Consider the following 18,693-nt stretch of genomic DNA (forward strand, 5'->3'; position numbering starts at 1 on the left):
GCTGGCTAGCAGTCGGGATGGTCATGCTGTCCCCGTGGCACATGCACAACTCATGTCTCGTTTCATTCCATTGCTGTAGAAATCCATCAGTGGTGAAGAGCTGTGAAGCTAAGAGCCCCACACAATCCCACGTGTCTTCTAGGTACTGGCTAAAAGCCTGGCTTCTTAACCATCTTGGCTTGTCCTTTGGCTAATCCATTCAGCACTAATGTTCGTCTTCTGTCACGTCTTTTACTCATTCTCTTACAATCTGCTTTGTCTGTTGCTGCACAAAGTGTGTAGGTAGAGTGTGTCATGTCAAAGGCTTGTTCCATGGAAACAGCCCCCTGCTCAGGTGGGCACAGGCATCACAGACGTTAATCACACTTAAGCAAGCACTTAAAGCATCTGTACTCGTGAATCAGAGGCACAGGCTTGGCAGCATGCTGTGCCACGTGGAAGGCAGGTTTTGGAGCATCTTTTCACAGCAGGTTCAGGATGACCCTGCCAATAGGAGAAGTTTTCATTGTCCAACCTCTGCAGAAATTCAAAAGCAAAGGCAGAAATGATCTGAAGAGCTTGCAACTGGGAGAAGGGAAGTTATTCCTCTGTCCATGCAACCGCAGTGGGTGCATGGGAAAGGAGAACAAATTTTGGTGCAGTAAGTTAGTAACATTGAGCTGTAAAAAGGCCCAGCCACAGGGCACAAAAGCTGGCAGGTGTCAAAAGCCAAGAAGCCCAAAGTAGGACTCCAGAAGTCCTGTCAGTCAGAATAGCCAAGCTGCAGTATCACCACCCATGTTCTTACCCACAGAGATTGACATTTTAGACAGCTAAAGAGAGATTTCCTTCCAGTGCTGGTCCAGGACCACCCAGTGTTACTGCAGTCGTGGACACTGAGATGGACGGGTAAGCTGAATAAGGAGGTAGAACACAGACTTACATATGTTTAGTATTTACTGCAAAGAGATGTCCCTCATTTTGCACTGTTACATGTATGACAGTGCTGATAGTCTGCAGAGAGAAAGTTGCCAATGGCAACTATCTGCACATACTTGCTGCTGTGTTAAAGATGCTGGAACATGCCCTGCCCAAACATTCAGAGGGATGCACCAGTGTTACTAGAGCAAAATATAGTCTCTCCAGCTCTCCTAAAACCAATGGGACATGCTGGTTCTAGGAAATACGTGAGTTTCCAATAGATATAGAAAGGCCATTCCTTCTCCCTGCAAATGGGAGTGAAACATGGGCTATTTAAAGCAGCCATCAAGTTTTCACCAGCTATCTTCTATAATGCCATTCCATCCTGGGAGAAGGAGAAGTTCAGTGGGAAAAAATCCTGTCGTAGTTTAACACCTGGAGTAGTGCATAGTGCAAGTCTTCGCTTGCTCAAATGACTTCTGTGGGGGAAGTGGGGCAGGTTTCAAAAGCTCTCAGGGGTGACTTGTTTCCGTTCCTGTTCAGTTTGATGGCATTTGTACCTGTCTTAACTCCCAGCTTAGCTGTGAGATGGTAGGAGACATGTTAAGATTTTCCTGAGAAAATGTTGCAAGACCAAATGTACCCTCAGGAGCAGCAGAATCTCTGCCAGCCCCCAGTTTGGGCCCAGAGATGATGGCAAAGTTATTTGAAGCCTCTTCTACGAATTATATAGCATGGTTAATTTTTGAAATGTTTTAGAGTTACTGATTAAAAGAGAAAGTCAAGCAGCTTCTGCTTCCTTAATTTATTTTATCAGCCATCATCAGAGTTCAGCCCACTAATACCATCCTGGAAGACCAATAACACTCAAGTGTACTAGCCATTGAGGACGGATTGGTTTTGTTCCTGGGTCAAGAAAAAGTGCCTGTGCTACACAGTGCTATCAACAAGCTCCACTTGACTCAGTCAGGCCTTCCAAGGAAAGGTTTACTGGGTTATTATTTTCCCTATAATATTTTTCTAACCTGTATTCTACTACTACTTTAGCATCCGATTAAAGTCTAGGTGACCAAGACAGGGTTGCTGTACAGAAAACACTGTGAGAGAAAACCAGACACCTAGCTTGCAAATTGCAAATGCTGTAATGAAATACATTGTTAAACAGGCTTTATCCCCTGAAGACATCTCAGCATTTTCTAGTCTGAAATCACTGAGATTCTCAACACCAAAAAAAAAAAGAGTAAATTAAGTTTCAGTGCAGTCTTTGTGCTCCCTTCAATATGTCTGCAAGAGGAGAAAGCAGCACCTTTGAGGGTCAGGCTGTGCCAACAGGAGCAGTGCTGCTCTCCGGCTGCCGAACGCTCCTGAGCGGCACAAGAGGGAGCCTCCGGTCCAGCGCTCAAACACGGGTGTTCCTGCTCTGGGGTGGATTTCATCCACACCGTCAGGTGGGGGTAGCTTAGCGTGCATTGCAAGGAACTGACTTGCTTTTTTGTCCTCCTCTTCCATTTCTCAAGGATGAAGCCAGTGAGCAGCAGCAATGATGTGGCTATGGATGCCTTAGATTTTGATCGAATGAAACAGGTGAGTGAAAAGGTCTTTTGCACTTAAGAGATTTGACGAGCTACCCATTTTCCCCCATGCATGCGCTGTACAAGCAAAACAGCTGTTCAGTCTTCTGGTTTCCTCTATAACTAGGTGCTTAGAGAAGGGCTAGCTGCTGAGCAGCAAGAGAGCACAATCTCACTGCTCTTTGATCAAGATGTCTGTACAGAACGTGCAAATAAATATGCCAGCACCTTCTGCGTCCTTGGCCTGGGAGTGCAGACGTAGCTGTTAGTAGTGCTAGGCTCTGATCGTCAGTGGAGGCGGGGGACAAGCACAACCGTGTTAAACTTGCATTTTCTTCCACCGGTTAGAAGGAAATTCTGAGCAGCTGACTTGTGTTTTGTCTCATCAGGAAATATTGGAGGAAGTTGTAAGAGAGTTACACAAAGTGAAAGAGGAGATAATTGATGGTAAGAAAGAGAAAAATTATTATTTTTCTCATCTTTATGACTAATTTCCTGTAGATAAGATGATAGGAACTGCAGAGAGTTCCCTGGTGTTTTCAGACTTCTCTGAGCAGCTCTGATTTATATACACATTTGAAGAACAAGCATCTACCTTATCTGAGCTCTGATCATGACATTGTGTTTACATCCTTTATTTTTATGCTGTTGACGAGCACTTTCACTCCCAACCTGTGAGAAATTCACTGGCCGGTGTTTCTCACAGGTGGGAGGGTGAGAAAGGGCCTGCCCGTAGCCCGTGGCATGTCAATTTATCACAATCAGGGAGCGTGAAATCGCATGTAACTAGCCAGCCACACAGGTCCGGGATGAGGAGGGGACAAAGGTACTAAACCGAAAATCCTTCCTGAGCATCTTCTGTAGGCTTCCTATGCTTGAAGAGCTATTTCAGACCTTCACTCGATTACAGCTTTCCAAGTAGCCATGTATTTTTATAATTCATTGAAAAGTACAACAGCTGTACTAAATGTAGCAGTACTTTTTCATAAATTGCTCTGCAATATATGACTAAATGTATTTTTCAGGGCCATTATTGAAATACACAGCAAAATACCTATTTGAAGCCTGCATTAGGGCATATGAAGATGCATGTCCATACCCTGCACTCCCCATCTTTGATTCACACAGAAGGGGAAAAAGAGGAGACTGTAAAACAGCTAAAATCCATTCCCTGTCCCCTTGCCCTAGACTTGTGTGCTCACAAAACCTCGGGGCAGTTTGCAGTTGAGGACACCCTCGCCCATACGCTACCGTCCCAGCAGCTTGGCCCTCAGAGCCTCCCTAGTTCATTCCAGTGCAAAATAAGACACTCACGTAAATCACAGATGCGACTTCTTAAGCCAGTACTGCAGTTTGCAAGCAAACAGCTGACTGCTTACCCTTACTCATCCTTTTACCCTCCACTCATCTTTTTACCAGCGTGTACTTTCTGCAAGCTCTATACTTAGCGTTTTCCATCACACTGGGTATAACATTATGCATTAACTTTTTGGTTTGGTTTTCTAGCCATACGGCAGGAGTTGAGTAGAATCAGTACAACATAATGATTGCAAAGCATTTGGACGGTACTAAGAATGCTAGGAAGATCGGATCATTTCTAAGTGTACCAAGGTCATGCAAGATGGTGAGAGAGGACACCGGCACTGTCTTTGTTCTTATACCCTTTTTATTAGCAGACTCAGCACACTTTGAAGCTTGCTGCTGCCTTGGATTTGCTTCATTTTAAAAGTCTTAATCTAAAGAATATTAAATTTTAAATTTCTGGATTTTTTAGATTTCATCTGACACTGCACATTGGATTTGTCAGCCTTTTTTGTATTTTGTATTTGCTTATTTAAATGTATTACCTTTCTTTTTAGTAGTAGATAAGAACACACGTGAACCATTTGCTTTTGATAGATGACTTCAAAGTAATTTTACTAGTAGTCTGCAATGTAAATGAAGATCCTTTGCCAACAGAAATGTATTGTGGCATCACCAGAAGAAACAGAGACATGTTAGTTGTCAGCCAACCAGTTCTTTGTCTCAGAGTTATCACAATATAAAAAAAAATGGTACGTCAGTGCATCACAGTATCTGTGTTCATATTGGTAATAAACTGTTTATTGTCCACATGGCCCTGCCTGCCTTTGTTTCATTCGTCCCTTGAGCTCCCACACTTTTATGTCACTTGGGTTGATGATGAAAGGAAGGTGACTGAGACTCACCGTGGGGTGGCAGCTGTGCCCGGCCAGCGCCACAGGGCACGAGGAGAGAGCCCGAGTGTCTTACAGCTGGTGCAGCGGCAACAGCCCTGCCTTCTTTTGCAGGGAGACGTGGCTCTCGCCTGCCCGGCCCTCCTTGCGTCGCCAGTTGAGCACCACTTCCTGCAGTCAGGCTGCGGCACCCTCAGCAACTTTTTGCCAAAGTCAGTGAAGGACAGTGGCTTACGGCTCTTCTCAGGCCACCACTAACTGTCCCACTGCATCTCCTGCCACCACTGAAAAAACCCCAGATCCCATCACCTGCGCTCATAAGGGCTTCCAGTAAATAAAAGGGAAGTATTTATGCAGAACAAGGCTACCGAAGGCATTAGGAAGATGCAAGCTGAAATCACTGGCACAGCACTGCTGAACTAGAGGCTTAAGGGGAGTCATTTGTTAATATCTCACGTATTTCATTTGTTAATGTTATGCAGGTCTTGAGCTTTATTTCACAGAAAGTGAAGTCAAAGATAGGAGTACAGGGTGCTGAACACTTAACAGCGCACACCCTGTCATATCTTTCAGGTCATACAATTTTTTTCTTTAGAGCCATTCTTTCCACCAGGGCGATCTTGGGAATTTCTGCTTGACTTAGTTTGGCGCAAGCTTTACATGGCAGTAGTCTTGATACCATCTTCATGATAACTTTGTGCAAAAGGCAAGAGATTGGAGATCAGCTATTGAAAACTGTCAAATATTTTCCAAGCCCCCCTGCATTGCTTCAGGCCTTTCTGAAGATTTCATTTTAAAAGCCTGGCCCTGGGAATGGTTTTGGGAGCAGAGCCTGATGCAGCAGCCCAGGAGAGGCTGTGGCTGTCCCCTTGCTCACGTCCCCCAGGCCTCACAGAGCACAGCAGCAGGCAGGAGGGACTGCCTGCCGGCAACAGGAGACCCAGGAGAGGAGGCGGGGTGGGGCATGCTTTGCAGTTAGTTGTAAAATGTTACCTGCTTTGGCTTGGAGAATGTGGGGTTGTCCTTCAGCACTCTTCAAAGCAACCCCATCTGCCTCTTAGAAGACAGTCTGTTTTTCAGTGTGGTTATACTGTAGATTAAATATGGGAAAAATGGGAGAAATTTGAGTTTAATGCAACAGTGAGGTCCAGACTGAGCCTGATGTCTGTTAGCTGTTTAATGCCAGCAGAAAGCAAGAGACAGGTTAGACAGTGGCGTAAGATTTCCACATGGGAACTAAAGCAGGCAGGCATTGGTGTGCAACATAATACGACAACCCCAGGACCAGGAAAAGGAGCCTTTCCCGTAGGAAGAACACAGACAAGCATCAGTAACAGCAAAGATTATAATGCTCTGTTGCATAAATCTCATACAGTAGCTCATGCATTTATTAATTATAAACCCATGTAATGGCATACATGACAATGGCAAGTACTTTGCAAAACTGCTGCCTCTCAGATGATCACAACCATTCTGTGAAACTCTCCCGTGATCTTAATTAAGCTTCAGGAAGTTGGGGCCTGGCATGGTTCATGTTTTGCCTTGGAATGTGGCATTATGCCTAAGGTCAGTAATAACCACGTGGTAATTCGGGCCAAGTGTACAGCCTGGATACAGCGTGCCCCTCTGTTAACATCAGCCACCTGCTGTAAATGAGTTTTCCTTACTTTCTTCTTCTACCTTTGCAGGACTCATATCATTAAGACATAATGAGCTGAAGTTTGCACAGGGCCACTTAACAGCTGTGGGAGCAAGGTGCACGGGGGTGGAAGGGGAAGCTTGGCTGACAGGGGCAGGGGAGCAGTCCTGGCATCACCGGTGTTTTGCTGGTTCCCAGCCTACGGCTCCAATGACAGGGATGTGCAGGGCGGCTTATCTGCAGCAGTGGCACTGCCAGAGGATTTCCCCCTCCCAGACGCTAACTCAGTTTGCCTGTTGCCTCTGTAGAAAAGGGCGTCCCTTCATGCTGGGCTTGTTAAGGGTACCGCTGCAACAGGGCAGGCCACAGGCATTTTACATCAACAGAATCAAAAGGGGCATTAACCTCCGCTCCAACCTGTCATACAGCTATTTGTCCCTCCAATCTCCTCTTGCCAGAGCATTAGTGTGGCCACACAATGAAGGGGATCTGGATTAATTTTTAAGCAAAGAGAATAAAACTATACATAGCCCCAGTGTTCTTTTAACCCAGACCCATTTGCCCTGTGGTTACAAAAAAAACCCCTTTCTGCCAACTTTACTGGTAGTGGCAAGGACAAGCGCCCATGGAGAGGACAAGATCACAGCCTTCTCCAGCAGCACCCACAGACACTGAAACTCATCTTGCACCACACACCTGCAGGCACCAGGCTTCCAGCCACTTCAAATTCCCGCTGAGATGGACAGTGCAGAGCAGGAGGGCTGTGGGGCTGCCCAGGCAAAGCAAGGTGGGACAGTGACAGAAATGCTGATGGAAGACAGGATGAGAAGCGGTTGTCAATTTTGGTTATCTTCTGTTTACACCATAGCCTCTATGTCAGGCTAGGCTAGTAATCTATAGACTAGAGGTGACTGCATCATGGATCAGCTGAGTAAGGGAACTATAGAAAGGTCACTCTCCATAGAGGAGAAGGACAATAGTCAGACTGAGGAAGATAGCATAATCTTTATTATGGTTTTTATATTAACTTGCTGAGTTGGCCAAGCTTGCTAAGGACACGGGAGGTTGAATATGTGATCATGGAGTTCCAGCAACACTGAAGTAAATTAATGAAAAAGTGAAGCTCCTGACATGAGCAGCAACACAAGTCAATGGAGGTTCCCACGCCAAAGCTACTTCCTTTGGGAGAAAAGGCACCTGAAGAACCAGTGAAGTCTGAAGTGTCAGAAGAAATCCCGTTCTTCCTCTTCTTTTCCAGAAAAAGAACCAGACCAAAACAATATCTGTGAATGAACTGGTATTCAGCCCCTGCACCACAAAGGATCTTGCACTGCTAAGAAAACCTGGGTATTTACTCAGCTGCCAAAACCATACAGATGAGGAAAATGAAGGAAAGGGAAATGGAAGAGGAGGAACCCAAATTGCTGCAGGTTCGCTTGGCTGCCTGGTGTGCCAGGCTAGCGAATGGACAGACTGACTTACTGGATCCAGTGCTGTAGGAGGAAGGAATGAAACTGTGTTTATTGAGGAAATCAGGCTTCCCAGGTCTAATAGCATATTTTGAGGGACCAGTGAGAATGCAGAATGATCCTTTTCTTTGTTACAGACATGGATTTCCAGAACAAAACAAAAAAGTCAAACTGTTAGAGGGTTAGGGTATAAGAGAACCTTTATAGATCTATTCTCTTTTAACCACTTAGTAAGGACAGAAATAAGTTGTCAGCTTTCCAGGGTGGAGGGAAGTTATTAGATGGCATCTGAGCTCCTGACTCCCAAGGTATTGTTCTGCTTGGAGAAAGGTACGGTGATTAAGGTGTTTGATGATACAGAATTACTGAGAATAGCCAGGAGTTGATAGTTGGAGAAGACAGGCAGGGAGATTTAACTATTCCAGTGGGCAGAAATGAGCGATGAAGGTTAATGTCAATAGCATAAAGACAGACACGTAGGGAGAGAAACAACCCCAGCTCCGTGTTCCAGGTATATCCCCTTAACACCATCAGTGGCAACTTTTATATAGCTGGAGCATATACACACAAGCATATACATATGCTTCCCAAATGTCAAGTTGGTGCCCCTTGAATGACAGAGGAAAAAAGTTACAATTATTCTGAAAGTGATTAGGAACAAATATCACCATAACGTCTCCATGTCTTCACTGACACATACTCCTAACTCCTATGCACAGAAAGGGGTGTTATATAGAGAAGACCAAGAAAGGTGATAAGGAATATTAACAACCTTGGCAAGCAGCAATTAAAACTAGAACCTTTCCACTCCCAGAAGGACTTACAGTGGGGAAAAGGATGAGAAACATGAAGTTATGAATACTGTTGAAAAGGTGAGTGAGAAAGGACCACCCATTTCCTCCAGGGGCACATCCATGCTGCTGATCTGGCGCAAGTGAAAGACTAAAGGAAGGGTTTCTCCACGCCACAGTTCAGCTCTGCCAGTTAGCTACACTGAGTATTAGATCCTAAGAACAGAAATGCATTCAGAAAAGGTTTAGACAAAGCCCTGGAATAAAGGTCAAACAGCAGCTACTAAAATAATGATACAAATGTACAAAAATATACACATACTCCATTGCATATACAAAATCTCTGCTACCAGCAATTATCAGAAGAGATTAGATTAGACAAGCCATTGAGCTAAAGGCACCCTTGTGTTTTCCAGAAAGTATCATTTACTACCGCGTGCCAGTCCTCCCTGCTTCCACAGTCCTGTGCACGCAGAGCATCTACATCTAATCTGGCATGAAGAGAAACCAGTCCTAAACTACACACATGCACGCTTACACATACACGCACCAAGCATTCTCCGTTGCAGACCAGGGCAAAACTCAGACTTAGGCACATGTGGCCCAGGAAGTTAATTCTAAGCTTAGACCAAAGGTTCACGTAATCATAGCTCACTCTAATCTAGTTTCTCAGCATTACACACACAAATATCCTTTATTAAAAAGTATCAATAGTCTAAAATAGTGCATCCAATTCCTTCATTTTCACACTCATCCTCTTGGCCTAAGGAGCACACACCAATGCTAATTCAGCACACACAAACATCCTCTACTTCTGCAGAAAACTCAAGTCATTCAAATAAACAAACAAAACACCAATGCAGCAGTCCATTAGCTTTCTTTTGCCAGCTTGCATAGTCTCTTAACCCTTGAATAAGGACCAATAGTGTCATCAAAAACAAAGTCCCACAGAACTCGAATCCAGGACTGGTGATGTGGGAGGTTATCATAATATTCTGCTGCAATCTTCTTCACCTGGAAGAAGAAGAGAGAGAATGAGCTGCATAGCTGCACAGTGTCGGGTGTGTTTCAATCTTCACGTTCAGATCTGATAGCACAGCCATAACCTGAAGTTACTTGTTATTGCTTGTGAGCTTCTGCAGTTCAGCCAAATGAGATGTACTTAAATACATTTAGACACTTCTTAACAGGTCTCTGATGTAAGTTTTGCCTCACAATGACAGAATTTGAAAGATCATGGATCGCTGCCTTCAGTCAGAACTATTTTCTCTCATTTTGGAGGTGGAGGGATCTGCACAATGAGATGACTAATCCACCTTATAAATTGCCAAGACTCCAACACACTGTATTTAAAGCCCTGTTCACCACTCGTAATACTCGTCTGCTGAGGGTTCTGGGTAGGAGAGAAGTACCAATTGAGAAAATGCCAGACACAGCCTTGCCTACACTTCATTTTCTTTCCTCCATTCTGCTACCGTGATGCAAATCTGAGAGACGGGTTCCTCCAGCAGGCAGAGGAAATTGCAGGGGTGGACCGTTCTCCTCAGTCTGGTGTTAAAAATACTGCAAGATTCATTATTAGATCACAAGTCTAATAAAATTTCATCCCTGTTACAAATCCCCAAGTCTTAAGACTGTTGCCATCAGAGAAGCATTGTGCATCATTGGGGGTGGCGCTTGTGGGAGTAAGGCCAGAACCAGAGGACAAAGAGGTTTCAAACCTAGCAGGTTCAGGGGACTATGAGGATTCCCAAGTTATCAGTAGCCCTTGCTCCAGCTAGATGCTCTGCTTTTTGAACACGCTTATGAAGCAGCAGAGTCTGTTAACTATTGTACACTTGCACATAAACTGTTTGGGCATGGTTTTATTACAGCTCCACCTCCTAGACAAACAAAACTCTATTCCAGAGTAGTTTGTCTTGCTGGACAGCATGACTTGTCTCTTTAAAAACCCTGCAGAATTTTAAAGCCAGCTGTGCTGAGCACAGTACGGACTTCCAGTGAAGAGCAAAAGGGTTACACAGAAATTGTCATCCAGGAGGAGGGTCTCATCAGCATCCGAGGTGTAATGGTGGAATCTTAACACAGCATTTTGACTGTTTGTGAAAAGGTAAGAATCCCAGAAGTTAAATTATAAGCCAGTACGGCTCACTGCTAGTTACCTCGTTAATTCAGCTTCCTAGCAGACACTTCCTTGTGAGGTAGGTTGGGTAACGTACAAGTTTTGTTAAGATCTTTTACCTCTGTACCTCAGCCTCTATGCACTCCTTATGCTCGTGGCATGGTAGTGCTGTGTTGCAGGTTGAAGATACAGTTCAGGTCTGATTGTATTCTGCCTTTCACTGAATACCTCTGACTTCCTCATAATTCCCTATATCCTACTTTAAAGTGTTGGTCTGTACTTCAAATGTGGTTCATTTTCAGTGGGATTCAGACAATATCAGCATTTCCCCTTAGAGGTATTTGTTAATGACTGGAAGAAGGGTGATTTCCAGGCACCGGGTAAGATCTCTGGAGATGCAGATTTAGTTCCCTGCACTCCTTCTGTAACCACAGTCAGAAACAATTTAATCTGGGGTTTGTATCCTCCCTTTTCCCAGCTGGGTAATTGAAATAGCTAAAGGATGAGAGGGAGGACTATTTAGACAGTAGGCTCCCTTGACTCCCTTGAACGAAAGCCACTAATGAGGCCTTGTGCAAACACAAAGAGGGTTTCAGATACCCAGCCCCAAAAGCTTCACTCCAGCTCTGACATGGTCATTCCCTAGCACACTGCTGCTTACAGACCTTCTCTCCTACCTCCATTTTTGAAGTTCTGCCTGAATTTTGACTTGCAACAGTAATTCAGCCCTCATCTATACTAGCCAAGTTCATATGGCAAGTCTCCCATTCCCCTCTTCTCCAGAACCCCCATAGATTTCTTGCCCACAGAAACAATGGTCTGAACCAGACGTTTTCTCAGCTAGTTACATTATTTTGCAGAGCTCTTGATCATGTTAGACTGACCACTATGAGAGCTTCAGAAAGTCTTTCTGTATTGCCCCTTACACATGAAAGTGGAGGGCTGGAAATTCACAGAAACCAGTTCAGCTCCTAGGAACAATGTCTCAGGCAGTGGCTGTGCCCTCTGGCACCAAAGGCTGACTAAAAATGACCCCAGTGATGAAGTAGGAAAAAATGGCTCAGAGAAGAGGCCAATAAATAGCCTATGCTCAACCCAACAGTTTCCGCACTTTCAGCGAACACGAGCAGCAGTATAGTCTGGGCGTAGTGCTGAAGAGCTCAGGTGGACACAACATGCAAGTCTGGAAACTTGCACTTAAATATATTCCATACACATACTCCGCAGTTGTATTACAGATTTAAAACAGGCACCTAGAATACAGGTATTATTGGATAATTTAAGATGATTAATCAAAATACCCAGCAGTGAATTTTGAAGAAGATCATACACACCCCATTCTGGAAGCAGGCAGCCCAGTCATGGCTGGCAAGCTGCTTGCCAGCATCAGGTGTGGAGGAGCTCCTTGTCCACCAACCATGTCCGTTTAGCACCTTCCTGCAGAGTATGGTGGCAGCTCATTCTGAATAAGAAGCCCAGTATGGAAACCACAAGAGATGACCAGGGGCTTGCACTGGAGTGTGTTACCCTAGATCAGCTGTGGGACAGTGACTCACACCTACATGAAGCAGTTCTTTGTTCCTGCTTGGCTTTGTGCCCAGCAGCACCTTGTGCAGGAAGGCAGGCAGCATTTGCACCATCAGCAAGGTCCCTGTACTCTGGGCAGGACAACTGTATGAGATGTACAGAAACAACAGAGAGGAGAAGGTAAACTGCAATAAAATGTTTTTGACAAAGGAATGGAGAAGAGGGAAATTTTAATGAATGCAGTTACAGGGAGGACTTCTGAAGGGTTTTTGTATGGAAAAGACAAGGAAGTTTGTTAGGTGACTGTTCCTATTTTGCTATCACATGGCAGGAATGAATTTTCAAAGTAGTTTCTCTTTTACAATGGATCAACACAAAAAAGTTTCCTGACAAAAACACCTCATCTATTGTAATTTGTTTCAGCATCTCCATATTTAAAACAAAATTATCTCCTTACCTACCAGAAAACCTGGGGAGTGTGGGGGGGTGAAAATTATTGGGGTTTAATGCAGATTCCCTTTTAAATACAACATTAAACCACATCTATTAAGTATATTTTAGGCTGGAAGAGTCATCTTCCATGTTGCATTCTGGGTGCAGTACAAAACCTGCAGATGGCCGTTTCCAGGTAGCAAGTTTTGCAGCCAGATCATAGATCATGGCAGAGAGGATGGCACTGTGAGAAAGTATTCCTAGATCCTGCTCCTGACTTGCCCCCTCAAGCTCTCCACATTGCATTGGAGATGGTCCATTTGCTTCAATTCCCCCTCTCTTCCTCCTTACAGATCTCAAATGTAAGTCTTAAGTCATTGCTAGTTTGTGAATGGAAGTTATCATGGAAGGACGAGAGATCACAAAGTCTGCAAGAAGCTTATTAGGCACTTGGCACCTAGTATACTGAGGCTTTTCTTCAGGTAGATCAGGGTGGTAGGTAAGAAATCACGTCTTTTAGACAAATTTTGCTTCTGGTTTTGTGCTTGTAGAATACAGCAACAGAACCCCAATCCTACTCCATGGTATCAGATAGGCGCAAAAGTTAAATGCAACCTAGTGTTTCACCATGGCTGTTACAGACCCTTTGTCCTGGGGCTATACAGAAGCTACAGAGCATTATGACAAGAAGCTGAAAAATGATGTTTAGAATGCTAGAAGGCTTATTGCAGAAGTTCCCTATGGTCCTTGACCGGGGGGGGAGTGCTCAAGCTAGCCCTCCTGGCCATCACAGGGTTAATGAAATCTGCAATTCAAAACCAGCACATCTACCATGTTTTCCAGTTTTGTCTGTCTAATAAAACTGGTTTCATACCATGTCTTTTCCTTTTCCCACAAGTTTAATGAGTAACTAGCTTGCCTCTGGTAACACTGCAGTTTTTATTGCAGTTTGTAGGAAGAGTACTGAATTCCTCCTTCTTCTCCTGCCCCCTCTCTCCATAAGTATATTCAATCCTTCAGATAATGAAGAATGGATTTTTTACTCATTTGGTAAACAATGCAATATTTTATAGTTATAAGGCTTCATGCAAAGACTAATCTAGTTGTAAGTCTATAGGGTTTTTTTCAGAGCAGGTCCCTCATTATAATGTTAAATTTTGTGGTCTCTTGCATAATCTCTCATTATACTAGTGGGACAAGTTCTTACTGCACACTCATGTCACTCATCTTTAATATCTATAAGCTTACAGCACAGCCTAATTCTTGTCTTTCAAATCTGTCACACTCCTAGGGTAAAGGTCTTTCCAGTGGCAAACACATTACTCAGAACATTCTGAATGAGACGCCTGTAACAAAGGACAAAGCTGAATTTACTTTTCTGATAAGCAAGTAGAAGAGACAGTTACTTTCCAAGATTAAGATCCAGTTATTCTCTGATCGTATTTCTCCCCTGCTCTCAATCAGGAAGGAACCAAATACCTGCCAATAATTAAAAATAAAAATAGCTATACTGAGAGGTCATCCGTACTACACAATTCAACTATTAGAAGTTCAAGTGCCTAGGAGACTAGATCTGAAAAAGATAGACATTTGCTGAGTGAAGAATTTGCTGGGAGGTTAAGCAGAGGAGAGCAAGGGGAGGTTTCTACCCCCACCTGTTACGAAGTTCAAGCATTAAAGCTATCCAGAGAGGATCTGTCCCCTTATCTCCTTCCACCAAAAAGGCAGAGACTTTTTCTTCTCAATTTGCAGAAGAGAATAACCAAGTTCTTTTAATGGACAAAGGATTTTCTACAGTAACTGTTCTGCCAAAGGATTTTCACTTCGTAATAGATTTTCACTTGTAGTTGATCACTCATGAAAGATTCAAAGTTTTCCATATAGTTCTGTCAGGCAACAACGATTGACAAGCCTGATACCTCCTCCACCAGCAGGGCAAGCCTCAGTTGCCCAAGAGCTAGAAACACATGAACACGAGCCCATGAAATTCAACTAATAACTCTATCTTCTTTACACAGGAGGGCAGACACTTCCAGCTGCTGCACTGCCTCGAGGAATTAGGCTGAACTATTTGTGATGTGGGTGGGGATGTGCTTTTCAGGTCTCATTCAGGTCTGGAGCAACAGTCCCAGCAAGTTCAATTAGTCACTCACCTCCCTTGTGTAAGATACAGAGCTAACCTCCTTCTCCTCTTCTATTTACATTTCAGTAATCTAAGTATCTAAGCCTATCTAACAAGTTTGAACATTTGAAGCTAAAGCTAAGCTCATACACTTACCAGCTGAACTATCAGGTGCATCAGCAATGGGAGTGCCTGACAGGAGAACTTCACATGTGAGTGTGGGCTGCTTTACTGGCTGCTCTGAACCCCACCAGGAATGGCCAGCTTCTCCAGGACAGACCTCCAGCAGTGAAGGAGGTGCGTTAAAACAGAACTGCAGACTATATAGAGGCTCCCTACGCTCTTCTACACCACAAGAAAATCTCCTCCTCTTTTGAATCTCTTCTCAGTCATCCTCTTCTGTGATGAAGAACGTTAACCCATAAAGCAGGGTTTGCCTGGATATACCATCCTAAAAGTTGTACATGTTACGCAGCAGTGGGGAGGTCACAGCTCCTGAACCTCAGCCTCCTCTGCTCTACCTCCACCTCATGAGGGTGTTACAGTAGTAGCCCCCAACTTTGCATCAGACCAGAGGCAGAGATGTTTCCTTGCTACTATGCCAGAGGATTTTTATGTAGGAGTAATACTTCGAAGTCACGTACCTCTAACACTGTGAGCACCTGCTGAGGAACCCTTGTATTAAAACCCATAAGAGCAGCTACATACCTGGAGGGAGATTGAAAACCATTCCTAGACACCTGGGCTTTGCAAATTTGATTCCCACAACTGATAAAACGTAAACAAAAAGGGGCTTGACTTTCAAAAGAGGAAAGCCACAGCACTTTCCTAATGACAGATCAGGCATCCTCAGTTTCTGTGGGTGGGGCAGCAGAGCTAAAACAAGTTGTGTAGAGCGGGGCTTTATTTTCTAGTGCTATTTACATCAGGCTGGAACATGCCCCGATATTTATGTCATCTCAAAAGACTTTTGTTTGATGTTAATCAAGCAATATAGTTAGCAGATTGATCATTAGACAAATTTCAAGTAGTAATTGCCACCTGCTTCACTTTAGATGGGCCTTTAAAATTCCAGAGACGAAACCTGGTCGCTGAGGGAAGGAAATGGAGAAATTTAGAGCATTGTTGGAGGATTTAATCATGCAAAAAGTATTCCTCAAGCCCTCTGAGGCTCAGATGTTCTCGTTTCCATCAAATGAACTAAATATTACAGCAGTTTGGCAGCCATTTCTCTCAATCTCCTGCTTAAAATGAAAGCATTAGAAACAAATCCAAAAAGCTTTCTTCTTTTTTCCTTTTTTTTTTCTTTTTAAAATTGATCCATTGCGGCTTTCTTCTTTTTTCCTTTTTTTTCTTTTTAAAATTGATCCATTGCTATGATTTGGAGTGATTTTTTTGAGACAGTTTAGCAGCTTTTATAAAAATCCAGTTCACTCATGCTCATGCCGTACTTACCATTGGCAATCTGCATCCAGGAATGCTGGGGAAGTCATGATGCTCCATGTGGTAGCCTACATTAAAGGTGAGCCAGTTCAGAGGTCCGTAATAAGAGTATGTCTCATACCCTTTTAAGAACATGTAGTGTTCTGCTATGAAGTGCCCAGAAATGGGATGTAAACCCATGCAAAGAATCGTACCTGCTATTAAGTAAACAATGGGTTTGAGCCCCCAAAGGTAGTAAATGATAAGGTCTATAGAAAACTGGACGAGAGCATTAAAAATTTCCATCCGTGTAATTGCTTTGGGGTTCACATACAGTGGTCTCAGACTGTAGAACAGAGGTTGGAGGAAAAGCCAAAGCAGTTTCCGAAGTGGCGTACAGAAGAACCAGCCTTCAAAGTCCGTGGGAATGTCCACATCCAGGCTGTCCCCACCAAGGTACCGATGATGGTCAATGTGGTATTTCTTGAAGGAGGCAGAATAAGGAATGCCAATCGGCAAGTTGGCAAAGACTGCAAACCATCGGTTCCACTTGGCCTGCTTGTTCCCAAAGGCGACGTTGTGCGAAATATCATGGATGGCTAAGGTCAGCGAATGATTGATGCAACCCCCAAAAGCATAAGCCCAGAAGAAAATCCATTTCCAAGATAAGTCTTTCACCAGGTAGCATGCTAGAAACTGCATGAAAACCATTCCAGATACAATCCACTTTAAATGTGGATCCGGTCGCATCAGAGTCTTGATCTCTGGATACTTTGCTAAAGGGAAAAATGCAGAGAAAACCTCGTTAGATCACAGTTAAACATAATCACCACTGGCATTCTTTTTTTATCACCATATGTTTGAGGCCCTAGTTTTATAAAATGGCAATTCCAGAACAGGGTTGCCACTACAGTGAAAGATTTACTAATGTATGGGCTCCATTCCCACTGCCAGCATCATGTCCAATTGTGATTGATATTGATATATACACACACACACATACATATACACATAGACATATAAAAAAATAACATTTACCCTGATGGTCAATATGTGGCATCATGTGCCTTCACAAGGATGAGTATTAGTATGCCAAAACCCACCAGACTTAAGCTCTAAGAAGCACCTACTGCCAAGTTTTTCATTTCCCTTTTTATTTTACCCAATCCAGTTGCTATTTTCCACAGAAGGGATACAACTGCCTTCTTTGTAGCCCTTTTCATACTGTTGCTTCAGACATACTAGCAGGGGAAGAGGGCTGAGCAACAGGCTTACCAGGTTTTGCTCTGTGGTTAGATGACAAATGTAGCATTAAAAAAAAATTCCTAAGTATTTGAGTGTTCACCAGTGCTTACAACACATACAACTCTTTGCACATGTTAACATCACAAGAAAGTCAGTAATATTACCAGGAATTTGTAAGACACAGAAAATTTTTCTCTGTTCCCATTCATTAGCCTGTTAGGCTTATGTCATTATGCCATTAGTGACACACCAGAAACAGGCATTGAAGTCACATAAATAATCACACAACGTCTTCATGCAGCCTCACAAATACTGCAATACAGCATCAGAGAGACATGGGCTAGGCTCGCCAGGTCTGACCCGTGTCAGGACAGGACCAGCTTGCTGATCTTTAGTTCTACTGGCCATTCATTTGTCCTTTTAAGAAAAAGAAAATACACAGAAGTACAACTTATCTTCTAGGTGCTGTTCATTGCTTCGGGTCTCTTCCTTACAAACCCACACTTCTCACTTCCAGTATTAACTTGCACATGAATTTTTCCACTGTTTTATGGCTTTCACCCACACAGTGGCCTCCCTCCTTTTACTCATACTCTGCATTTCTCAATAATTAGAGCTTACACAGATAAGACTGTAGGACAAGTCACTCCTTCTGAACCCTGAGGTTACACAGTGTGTCCCTGTAAGTTTGATAGGCCCATTTTATGAATAGAAAAGTAAATATCATCTGACTGTCCCTGTATGATACCAATGCAATAAAAGCAGATTATAATGATTTGCATCTATGCAGCTGTATATACTATAAACAAACACAGGAAGCAATACACATAACTTCATGTGACCTTGCAAGCAGTGGCAGGTACTGAGTGCAGAACACAGAGAAGGTTTTTATAGAAGTGAACCCTGAAAAGTTTGCAGAAGTTCAGAGAGATGAAGCACTGGTTAAGGAAGCAGGCTGATGTGGTCATGCTCTGCAACCATTCAAACAACTTCTGAGCCTGCTGGCCAACTTCAGCCCAGCTTAACAGAGGTTAGAGACAATAAAGATTAGACAGGTTTTATGGAAGATGATGAGAAAAGGGTTATTCTCAATTCTTCCCCTTGTGAGGACAAGGGAGCAAAATCACCATGAGGAGTATTCAGGCAGGGGAGAGATTTTCTAAGTGGTGGGAAAGCTCTAGTAAAAGTTCACATCCTTCTAAAGTCAGCCAAACTTTTTGACAAAAATCTCTGGAAAGCCCAGGGGTTTTGGTTTTGC

At 43.6% G+C, this 18,693-nt stretch overlaps 2 protein-coding genes across 2 annotated transcripts in view; one reads left to right on the forward strand and one right to left on the reverse strand.

Annotated features, from left to right (window-relative positions):
* The window catches only part of EVL (Enah/Vasp-like), an 87,556-nt gene extending 82,969 nt beyond the window's left edge, over positions 1-4,587 (forward strand). The window contains exons 12-15 of the mRNA XM_009280833.1: positions 80-142; positions 2,418-2,484; positions 2,861-2,918; positions 3,978-4,587. Coding sequence (XP_009279108.1) covers positions 80-142; positions 2,418-2,484; positions 2,861-2,918; positions 3,978-4,015 — 226 coding nt within the window. The 3' untranslated portion in view covers positions 4,016-4,587. The remainder of the gene's footprint in view (positions 1-79; positions 143-2,417; positions 2,485-2,860; positions 2,919-3,977) is intronic.
* Positions 4,588-9,435: 4,848 nt separating this feature from the next.
* On the reverse strand, positions 9,436-16,961 carry DEGS2 (delta 4-desaturase, sphingolipid 2). The gene is made up of 2 exons (XM_009280834.1): positions 16,224-16,961; positions 9,436-9,579 (listed from the first exon to the last, which is right to left on the reverse strand). The coding sequence occupies exons 1-2, from the start codon at positions 16,938-16,940 to the stop codon at positions 9,436-9,438; spliced, it is 861 nt and encodes a 286-aa protein (XP_009279109.1). The 5' UTR covers positions 16,941-16,961.
* Between the last annotated feature and the right edge of the window lie 1,732 nt (positions 16,962-18,693).

Source organism: Aptenodytes forsteri, unplaced genomic scaffold (assembly GCF_000699145.1).
Source record: "Aptenodytes forsteri isolate BGI_AS27 unplaced genomic scaffold, ASM69914v1 Scaffold193, whole genome shotgun sequence".
In the NCBI taxonomy this organism is placed as follows: domain Eukaryota; kingdom Metazoa; phylum Chordata; class Aves; order Sphenisciformes; family Spheniscidae; genus Aptenodytes; species Aptenodytes forsteri.

Bases quoted from the DNA above. Each gene is read 5' to 3' on its own strand.
- DEGS2 (XM_009280834.1), bottom strand. From the start codon at position 16,940: ATGCGACCGGATCCACATTTAAAGTGGATTGTATCTGGAATGGTTTTC. The intron at 9,580-16,223 runs GTAAGTACGGCA...TTCTTCTTCCAG, and splicing joins CTGGATGCAGATTGCCAATG to GTGAAGAAGATTGCAGCAGA.